The sequence below is a fragment of the Chinchilla lanigera genome, unplaced genomic scaffold, assembly GCF_000276665.1.
Source record: "Chinchilla lanigera isolate Chin_1 unplaced genomic scaffold, ChiLan1.0 scaffold00057, whole genome shotgun sequence".
Classification (NCBI taxonomy): Eukaryota; Metazoa; Chordata; class Mammalia; order Rodentia; family Chinchillidae; genus Chinchilla; species Chinchilla lanigera.
The window spans coordinates 3,706,585-3,717,403 of record NW_004955458.1 but is presented as its reverse complement, the minus strand read 5'-3'; the positions used below and the strand labels follow the sequence as shown (position 1 = coordinate 3,717,403).

At 46.0% G+C, this 10,819-nt stretch overlaps 1 protein-coding gene across 1 annotated transcript in view; it reads right to left on the bottom strand.

The window, feature by feature from the left end:
* Nucleotides 1-1,621: 1,621 nt before the first annotated feature.
* Nucleotides 1,622-10,819, bottom strand: part of Pa2g4 (proliferation-associated 2G4, 38kDa) — a 10,079-nt gene continuing 881 nt past the window's right edge. The window contains exons 2-13 of the mRNA XM_005397287.2: nt 8,475-8,603; nt 8,122-8,227; nt 7,963-8,032; nt 7,777-7,869; nt 4,877-4,940; nt 4,577-4,655; nt 3,962-4,040; nt 3,750-3,883; nt 3,310-3,404; nt 3,059-3,186; nt 2,891-2,944; nt 1,622-2,679 (exon numbers count right to left, since the gene is read on the bottom strand). Of these exons, the coding sequence (XP_005397344.1) occupies nt 2,614-2,679; nt 2,891-2,944; nt 3,059-3,186; nt 3,310-3,404; nt 3,750-3,883; nt 3,962-4,040; nt 4,577-4,655; nt 4,877-4,940; nt 7,777-7,869; nt 7,963-8,032; nt 8,122-8,227; nt 8,475-8,603 (1,097 nt within the window). The 3' untranslated portion in view covers nt 1,622-2,613. The remainder of the gene's footprint in view (nt 2,680-2,890; nt 2,945-3,058; nt 3,187-3,309; nt 3,405-3,749; nt 3,884-3,961; nt 4,041-4,576; nt 4,656-4,876; nt 4,941-7,776; nt 7,870-7,962; nt 8,033-8,121; nt 8,228-8,474; nt 8,604-10,819) is intronic.

Genomic DNA, 10,819 nt, shown 5'->3' with positions numbered 1-10,819 from the left:
AAAGAAAATTTAAGGCTAAAAAAGAACCTTTAAGCATAGAAGACTTGTTCAATGACAGGATCTCTATGTAGGGCAGGCTGGTGTTGACTCGGGGTTTTTTTAAACTCAGTTTGAATTCCAGGCTGACCTCGAACTCATGCTGATCCTCCTGCTTCAGCCTACAAAGTGCTGGGATTGCAGGTCTGAGCCACCAAGCGTGGCCCAAAATTATTTTAGTGGGCATGGTGGCTCATGCTTGTAATCACAGCACTCGGGAGGCTGAGGTAGCAGGAGGATTGTTATAAGTTCGAGACCAGCCTGGGCTACAAAGTGAGCTCAAGGCCAGCCTGAACTGCATAGGAAGACCTTGTCTCAAAAAAGACACACACACACGTTAGAGTCCTTGTTCCCCGTTTTTAAGTACTTCCATCATCAGAATGACTTTTGGCTTTGTACTGGGTATTAATACCCAGGCATACTATATTCTAATTCTCCCGCCCTTTATTCATTTTGAGATGTTCTTGCTGTATTATTGAGGCTTGGCTTTTTCTTTGTTTGGAGACAAAGCTTACTATGTAGTTCAGGTTGACGTTGAACTCAGTGATCCTGCCTCAGCCTCCTAAATGGTGGGATTACAGGCATATGGCACACCTGGCTAACACTACTTTTCAGTTTTAGGAGTACAGAAAAAAGGGGTGGGGCATTACCCACATTCTATCCCACCCCATCCATTCACAGCTACCTATATCATCTCCACCAGAGTATGTGTTATACCAGTGGGACTCACACTGATAGTTTATTACCCAAAGACCAGTATGAATTAGGATTGATTCTTGGTGTACACTCTACAGGTTTGCACAAATGAGTAATGAGTAAGCAGAGCATTTTTATGGCAATGCAATTATTCTGTACTGAACAGCAGTGAACACAGGCCATTGCTTCTTCGGCTTCGGTCACCGTGGTGTTTACAGCAATCAGTACCTCATGTAGGACAGGAGCTGTAACTGGGCGTGGTGTGCACCTTTGTAACCCCAGCAACTTGGAGGTTTAGGTATGGGGGATTCCAGCCCTAGGCCAGCCTGGACAACTTAGCAAGGCCCTAAACAGGGTGGGGGCGCTTCAGGAATGTAGCTCAGTGCTTCTCTGGCTCTGCCCAGCACTACCCAAACAAGACCAACCTCTAATTAACACCTAATCGCCCACACTATTAGCCTGGTCCTGAACACCAGCATTAACACCAAAGACATCTCTTCTGGCTTCGAGTAAACACTTGCAGTATTGTTTTTATAGTCTACAACACTAAGTGTCCCAGTCCAGAATGGATGTCAGCAGCGAAGGGTCATGTTTCTATTTTAGAGAATCAAATGACCAAAAATCCCAGATTAATTTTCTGCTCTTCTCAGAGAACCCAACATTTGTCACTCCCACATCAGTTGACTGCTTCAATTCAGTCTCCCCACCTCCATCAAATAATAGCAACATGCTGGGAACGGTGGCGCATGCCTGTCATCCCAGCACTCAGGAGGCTGAGGCAGGAAGATGGTTACAAAGTGAGTTCAAGGCCAGCCTTAACTCCATTCCAGACCTTGTCTCAGAAAGACAAAAAACAAAACAAAAGCCCCTCAAATAACATACAAAGGTATATTATGAGCAAATCAAAATTTATTTTTTAACTCCATGTCATTTTTCAATGTGTTTAAAAACCTTGTGAATCAGTGGGAGCCCTAGTTCCCTGGGACAGCATGCCAGAGGTACTAAAGTGTGTCACTTTTCCCTGCAAACCCCCAGCAATTCATCCAATCCAAGTCCACAGCTTCAGAAAATTAGTTGTCTCTTCAAGTCAGTCTACTCCTCAGGTTCCTGGTTTTGCTTTCAAGGAAGGGAAGTCAAAGTATCTCAAACAGGGAACAAAAATCAGTTGACCTTCCGCTCAGATTTGTGTAAGCTGGAGTGAGAGGAGGTCCCCCTGACTCCAGAGAACAGGGCACAGTCGAGATGGGTTACTTCCTTACAGCTTTGTGAAAATGGGGAGAGGAAAGAAGACCCTGCAGAAAAAAATGCCTAAAAAAGATTCAGAAGTGAAGATCCAGTTGATAGATGACAACCTCTTCATAGATGGAGACTTCAGCTCCTAAAAAACGGGAAGGGCCTGGCTAGGCAGCCTGGATCAGACTGGAATCTGCCACTGGGATAAAAACCATTTGCAGAACAGCTCCTCGGAATTCTGAGGGTGGATAAGATATTCGGGAAGAGTGTGAACCGAGAGGAGGAAAAGCCCCAAACAATCGATGAGAAACGCTGACGTCAGAGTATAAAAGAATTTCAGCTGAGTTTTTAGTGGCGGCGGCTAATCGCTGCTGTCGGGCCACAAACTTTGACCGAGCAAAACAGTAGAAAAGGCTAGAAAGAGGGGCTTGGAGACGATGGGTTTGGACTCCTGATTCTACTCTTCAATTTCTTTTTCTATTTAAAGTAGTCTCCGGCGGCTGGGAAGCCCGGCCTCCCAAGAGCAGGCAGCCGGCCCGGCCGTCGGTGTGGGGGAGTGGGCGGGCCGGGCGTCCGGTGGAGAGGTCAAACTGCACTTCAGAGCCCGGGGCGGTGGGGGGCGAGGCGGGGCGGGAGCGGGCGGCCGCCTCAGTCCCCCGCTCCGTTCTCCTCTAGCGTCTCCCCGCTGGTGGCGTTCTCTGCGGTCTTGGAGGCCTGCATTTCAAGACAGGGAGAGGAGAAGCAGCGTCAGTGTCTAACTACCGGGGGCGGTGTCCAGAGCATGGGGGAGCGTCCTGATCCTCTGCGGCAGGGCCGAGGGGTGAGAGCGGGGTTCGCAAAAATCAGGACCCCCCCCCCCCCCCCCCGCGACCCGGGCAGTGGCACAGCGGCCAGGTCCCCCTGCCAGAGTATGGTCACAACACACCTTCTTTTTCTTCTTTTTCTGGGTTTTCCGACTTGCAGAACTCTGGAGGAGGGCCTGGGAAACGGGGGAGAGCGCGACAGACTCTGATGAGACCGGAGGCCCGCGACCCTCCCGCCGGGTTCCCAGGACTTCCGCCGCAGCGCTGCGCCCGCCCCTCCCGTCACACACCTTCAGCTCCGCGTCCTGGACCTCCATCTCCGACTTGTAGAGGTCGGGCTTGAAGGGACCACTGGTTATCCGCATGGGGCCGTTGGGCATGAGCAGGACTGTAAATTTAAACTGGGCAACAAACTCACCTGTGGGAAAAACGAAGATGTGCTTTGATAAAACGGTCCTTTGTCACTCGTGGCTCCTTTCTACAATCAGGAGACTGGTGCCGCACAACCGGGGCTCCCACACGGGGTCTCCTCCGGGCTCACCTTCCTTCTCATAGAGAACATTAAACGGCTGCAGCAGCTCGTGTTTGGCGCACTCCACCACCCCCATCCGCGCCTTCTTCTCGTCCTCGAAAGCTCTGGCAAGGAGAGCGGGAAGTCAGGGGCTCCCGGGCTCCCCATCCGGCCTCACTGTTTTTCACTTTAGCTTTTCTGCGGTGCTGACCAGACCCAGGGCACACGTGCTAGGCTAGGCCTCCATCCCGGGGCGACACCCCAGCCTCAGAAATCCTCCCTGCCCTTGCGCTGAAATCATGCTCAGGGGAGCTTTTGCATCAGCCTCCATGAGAAGACCACAGGACACACGTGAGCCTACACCAACCTACAAGTCCGGGCAGGAGGGGAGAGGAAGGGCGGGAAAGGCATTCCTGGTGCGTAATCTGAGTCAAACTGGTTCCAAGTCCTGTTCTTGCTAAGCGCAGTACCTTAGAGTGAAGGGCATAGCGTCGAAACGCCTCTCCACCTCACTGAAAAAGGCACGCGAAGTTTTCATTTTCAGGCCGTATTGTTTGGAGGGGTCTCGTTTGTAAATGGTGGTTCTCTGCCCTGCATCCTTGGCCTGAAAGAGTCAGTGAGGTCACATCTGGCCCGGCGCACACACTCCTTCACCCCTCGTGCTGGCCCGTATTTTCCTCACCTTGCCCTCTCCTGAGCTGACAAGAACATCCACAGCGTATACTTCATGTACCTCAAATTCAGCCTTTTCATGGTCCTTCCTAAAAGGTACAGAGAAAAAGGGAACCATTAAGAGTAATGAATAGGGCCGGGGATGTAGCTCAGTGGCATAAGTGCCTGCCTGGCAAGTGCAAGGTCCTGAATTTGATTCCCGGTACCAAGAAAAAAAAAAAAGAGTAATGAATAGAAAAAAAAAAAAGGTAATAAATAAATAGGGCTGGGGTTGCCAGGTGTGGTGGTGCACGTCTGTAATGCCAGCACCCGGGAGGCTGAGGCAGGAGGATCCTTGGGAGTCTGAGACCAGCCTGGGCTACAGCGTGAGCTCAAGGCCAGCCTAAACTGCATAGCGAGACCCTGTCTCAAAAAGACAGACAGACAGGGCTGGGGATATAGCTCAGTGGTACAGCGCCTGCCTGGCAAGTGCAAGGTCCTGAGTTCAATTCCTGCTACATCCCACCACCACAAAGAATACTAAATAGCTCCCAGGGCCTGGAGTAGAAGGCAGACGTGATTAAGTTGGGAGCACGGGGGAAAATAGTTGGTGATTGGTATGGCAGAAGAATGGGGTTGCACCTACTTTTGCTGGTCTGTGGGATTCTGGATAATGGTCTTCTCTCCATCGATGACATGCTGCTTCAACTGATGTGACAGCATACCTGCAGACAGGACAAGGCCTACGGTACTAGCTACCTAGAATCCCAAAAGGTACAAAGCCACCCACTCAGGTAGTCTGACCATGCAAGCGATGTGCCTGGCTATAGAAACGGCACTGAGGTTTCTGGCTCAGTCTGAACTACAGCCAGGATGAAGGAGCAAAAGCTGTAATTCTGCTAAATTAGTCATTCCTGGGCCCTTGACCCTGTTATCGAGATCTCACCTTCTATTGGTGTGCAATTAAATGAGTGGGCAACTTTGTTCCAGGCTTCTGTCACTTGTGTGTTCTACAAGTACAAAAGCAAATAAAAGGTGAGATATTAGGAGCTAATAAATCCTCTGCTGTGAGAATGAGAAGCATCAAAGATGAACTGATTCAACCAAGGTTAAGCAAGTAGGTAGAAGAACCTTGTCATAAACACAGCATTTCCCATGTAAAGTTCAGTATTTATTCCTTTACACCTGGCATTCTATCTGTTCACGAGAGGACAGAAACCTTTATTTTTCCTTGTCTTTTACCCCCTTGAAATCTGATCTGATCTTTATGTATGTTACTGAGACCAGAGAAAAAAAACCAAAACACATCCCCCAAACCTAGCTAGTATTTATTAAATATCTGTATGCCAGATACTACCGTAAGCACTTTACACTGGCAGAACTGTGAGAAGAAAGCAGTTTTATGTTTCGCATTTTGCAGATGAGGAATTTGAGCTCAAAATTATTTTTTATTTGGTTATTTTTTTGAGACAGGGTCTCATTATATAGTTCAGACTGGTTTTGAACTATGTAGCCCAGGCAGGCCTCAAATTTGTAGTGATCCTTCTGTCCGGTCCCTTGAATGCTGGGATTACAGGCGTGCACCACCACAGCCAGCTGTTTTTGTGTTTTGAGACGGGTCTCACTATGTACTTCAGGTTGTCCGCAGCCTTCCAAGTGCTGGGATTACAGATGTGTGCCATGCCTGGCTCAACATGATCTTTTATTTTTTGTCTTTTTGAAACAGAGTCTCATAGCTGGGCATGGTGGTGGACGCCTGTAATCCCAGCACTCAGATGGCTGAGGCAGGAGGATCATTGTGAGTTCGAGACCAGCCTGGGTTACAAAGTGAGCTCAAGGCCAGCCTGAAGCACATAGAGAGACCCTGTCTCAAAAAGACAAAAAAAAAAAAAAGAAAGAAAGAAAGAAAGAAAGAAAGAAAGAAAGAAAGAAAGAGGGTCTCGCTATGCAGTTCACCCTGGCCTTGAGCTCACTTTGTAGCCCAGGGTGGTCTCAACTGGCAAGGATCCTCCTGCCTCAGCCTCCCAAGTGCTGGGATTACAGTCATGCACCACCACACCCGGCCTTGACATTATCTTTAAATACTAATAGCTAAGTGTGGTGACAGGGTGTGGACAGACCCCATTTGATTTCATAGCCATATAATGTACTAGCCACTCTAAAATTCTACCTTCCTAGCCTGGTGTGGTGGTGTACACCTGTAATCCCAGCACTTGGGAGGCTGAGGCAGGGGCATCTTTGCAAGTTCAAGACCAGCCTGAGCTACAAAGTAATCTCAAGGCCAGCCTGAACTGCATAGTGAGACCCTGTCTCAAAAAGACAAAAAAAAAAAAAAAAAAAACCAAAAAACCACAAAAACAATTCTACCTTCCTGTAGAGATACACAATATATAAATAATAAGTGTGTGAAATAATAGTAACAGCTAATTATTGCTTAATACATGTCAGGTTTCCTGTTAAAAAGGACTTTTCAACAACCCTATAAATTTAGGTATCCCCTTTCAGATAACCAAATCAGATGTTTAAATAAAAATAATGCAATTAAATACTAAAATTGGGGATGAAGCCGGGCATGGTGGCACACGCTTGTAAATCCCAGCACTTGGGAGGCTGAGGCAGGAGGATCCTTGCGAGTTCGAGACCAGCCCAGGCTACAAAGTGAGCTCAAGGCCAGCCTTAGCTGCATATCGAGACCCTGTCTCAAAAAAAAGACCAAAAAATAAATAAAATTGTGGATGAAATAAAAATTAATTAGAAGACTGAGACAAGAGAGCATAGAAAAGAATAAAACACAGTGGTCTGCTGGATGTGGCTACAGGCCTGTACACTCAGTTCAGGCAGAAATGCCCAGAGCTGAGGCCGGCTTGGACTACTGTCACAAGTCACTGTCTCCCCAGCCCCCAAAACCTAAAAGACAATGTTCTGAGCATTAAACAGATCTCTGGAAATGTTAAGTATTAGTGAAGTATCTCCACTGTGAATCTAACATGCTTAATTCTAACAGTTCAAGACAACTCTACCATTCCTAGGCTCCCAGACTTGCAAATCACAGAACCAGTTTTATTCTATTTTTTCCTTGTTCCGGACATTGAAACTTTGGTCTTCCCATTGAGCTACATACCCAGACTTTTTTTTTTTTTTTTTTTTTAAAGACAAGGTCTTCCAAAGTTGCCAAGTGGCTAGCTCAAACCTCCAATACTCCCGCCTCAGCCTTCCATAGTGCTGGGCAGGTGTACACCACCATGCCCACCTTTAGCCTCTCTTCGACATTTGTTTACTGATACTGTAGAGATACACAATATATAAATAATAAGTGTGTGAAATAATAATAACAGCTAATTATTGCTTATTACATGTCAGGTTTCCTGCTGAAGGAACTTTTCAACAACCCCATGAAGTTAGGTATCCCCTTTCAGATAACCAAATCAGATGTTTAAAATTTCTGATTTCATAGCCATGTAATGTACTAGCCACTATAAAATTCTACCTTCCTAGCCTCTCTGATACATGTTATCGTTTTAAAAAAAAATATTCTGCTAAAGCTGAATTTTTGAATTTGTTTTACACATCAGCTACCTACCTCTATTTTGGGAAAAGACGCACACACAAAATAAAAGACAACCTAAGAGCTAAATATGATGGCACAGGGCTGTAATCCTAGCACTCAGCAGGCTGAGGCAGGAGGAACACCATAAATTCGAGGCCAGCCTAAACTACATAAGAGACCCTGTTTCGCAAAACAAACAGCTAGACTCTTAGGGAAGTTGCCAATTCCATACAGAGTAGTCCTAAGTGCCTAACGTATGTTTGGTTCTACTAAGCTTTGGAGTTGGATATACACCTTACCTGGTTTCCAGGTTTGACTAAGCGAAGGGCAGCTTCAGCACATAGGTGAGCTGCCTTAATGACATCTGCTTTCCTCCCTGTTACCTGGGTCCCCTGCAGAAAAGAAAACGTAATCAGTGTCTTCCTGGAAAGTGTACTAATCCAGCTGGCCATTCGACTGGTATCTGTAGGCAGCCACCTACCTACCTGAGGCACACCAATGACAAAAGTGTGAGCCACGTTAGCAATGAAGCCATCCACGTGGACCCCAAGGTCGCTGAAAGGCAAGCGGAGCACTGCGTTAACAACAGGCACTATACAAATGCTCAGGAAAAAGGCAAATGCTCTAGAATGGTTTAACCTTACATTTTTACCAAGTCACCTTCCTTGAGAATATAGTCCTGGTCACTCTTCAAAGGGGAGAAGTGACATACACAGTTATTTACCGAAATGCTGGTAGGAAAGGCAATACCTGTAAAAAGAATCATCAGCCTTACTGCCTTGCTCTCTCAGGAGCCTTAGTGCTCTTTAGAGAAATGAAAGGGTTTTTTTTTCAGGGACTCGATTCAACTTTTATCAGTTTGGACTGGGTAGGAAACCATTCCATTGCCACTCCAACTATCAAGCTGAACGAGAGTGGTGGTTACATCATAACAACAAAAACGAAGAAGATCCAATAAAGGTCAGACTGGGAGGTTAAGGGAAGGACTCTTGTTTACCTTTCTTCATTTCCTTTTCTTTCTTGAAGATTTTTCCTGTCTCTTCCATAATCATGGCATCACCTTTCTCACACAGGCTCAATACCGACACACCTGAGCTGGATGCTTCCACCAAGGCGCGAAGTACTCCTGGGGACAAAAAGCCCACCATGTCAGCCCTGCACATATTTACTCAGCAAGCAAGTAATACTGGAAGTTGGACTCAAAGAGTTTCTAATAATGCCTACTGCCACTGTCCTGAGGCTTCCAGGGGAAACAAGTTTTACTTCCTGGAATGGATCCACCTATAATCTCTAATTTCCACCTTCGTTTCCTAAAATAAAAAGGTCAACACTCCTTTTGCTCCCTTACATTATTATGTGACAGCTGGGCACATACAATCTGTCTCCTCCGGCAAGGCATCAGACTTCCAAAGATAGTACCTTTGGTATAAGAGTTATGAACTCGAGGGGGCTCTCACCAAGGTACCCCATACACATGCAAAGCAAACCATAGGAAATTTATAGGCGTCAGGGACAACAGAGTAGACACAGAATTGCTGAGTTGAAGCTGATGCACTGTTAAATATTACCTTCTTTCCTTCTCAGACACCCTAATTAGGTGTTAGTAATCTCAATTTATGTAGAACTTATTTCCTCACCAAGTATATAAACCTAATGGACTTAATCCAAGGTACCAAGCTTCAGGGGCCTAATGGCTTATAATTTTTACAGGCTCTCAAAGAGCTGTGACCCCAGTTTCAGTATGAGGGATCACAAGCACCTCCAATTATAAGCTAGAAGAAAAGAAGAGCTGGGCGTGGTAGTGCACACCAATAATCCCAGCACTGGGAGTCTGAGCAGGAGGATCGCTTGGAGTTCGAGACCAGCCTAGGCAACAAAGTGGGCTCAAGGCCAGTCTGAGCTGCATAGCGAGACCCTGTCTCAAAAAGACCAAAAAAAAAAAAGAAAAGAAAGCACCACCTCCAAGAGAAGAGTGTACCACACTAAATGCCCATTGCGTTTCACTGCTCTGTTCACACCCTCTCCGTGATTCGGATCCATCCTGAATTTGGTTTGATTTTTTGGGGATCTATTTTGGCAATCCTTTAGAAACCAGAAAAAGGTTCACAGCCACAGGGGCAAAGGCATCCTAACTACCTCCTCCCACTACCTTTATTGCTAAAACCATACAAAAGCCCAAAGACGAGGAATTTCTATCTCCCTAAGTGGGCCAGTCCTGGTGGCAAATGCTGTAATCCCAGTGGATGAGGCAGGAGAGTCACTATGAGTTTAAGGCCAGCCTAGGCTACATAGTGAGACATTGTCTCAAAAAAAAAAAAAAAAAAAAAAAAAAAAAAGAAAGAGGAAATGTGATTCATCTGCTTAGAATGATCCATGGCCTAAAGAAGTTAAGTCCAGCTGCCCCGACATGGCATGCAATGCCCTCCATAATCTGCCACATCTACCTTATTGCTTGCTCAGACAGCTTCTACTGTAGCCCCCTTCAGCTATTTACAGTTTACTTCCTTGAATTTGAACTGAGAGCAACACATCTAAATATCTCTTGAATACACTTACTTGCCACTGCTCAGCCTGAAATGCCATTCTCAACCTGCTGGACAATGTAAAGATCAGCCCCTCTTGGAAGTCTCACAGATGCTGTCTCCTTGAGGTCAGAAAAAGTTCCTCAGTCCCTTTCCCACAGGGCTCCCCCAAAAGATAAAAAGATAAAGATAAAAGATTAAAAGCAGTAGCGATAGCAGTAGCTTCAAGCTTTCCATAAGCAAAGATCCTGTCACTATCTTTGGCCCTGGTATGTTGAAACAGATGAAAAGACTGGATGGCATGGTGCTAAGCCTGGCTCAACTCCGTCAGTCAGGAAGGGTAACCAGAGATTCAATTCACATGGCTGGAAGAGGCCATCTTATTGTCTGTAGGCAGAAATGCACATAACTCTCCCCAGACTAGCAAAGGAGAACTTTCTGAGCATGTCTTAAAGAAGAGAAAAATAATCATAGAAAATTACTTGCCTGTGTCTGGTGCCTCCCCTTTACTGTGCACCTTCTTATCCCAAGTGGAAAGTGCAAGGAACTCTGACAGGAATCTGGAGAGTGTACAGATGTTTGGGTTGGGAGCTGGTTGATGCTTAGGGTTCATTCTGCTCAGTCTGCCATTGCCCTAGTTCCCTCACAATTACATTGCTCCAACTTTGTTGAAGATAACAGTATGTAATGTAGCAACCATTCTTAATTCCTCTCATTTTGTTATGAGGTCATGTATAATTTTTGTTGTTTTTGTGTTGTTTTAATTTTGTCTTCATTGTTGTTTTGTTAGTTTTTTTAATTTTTAAAATAAAAAATAATT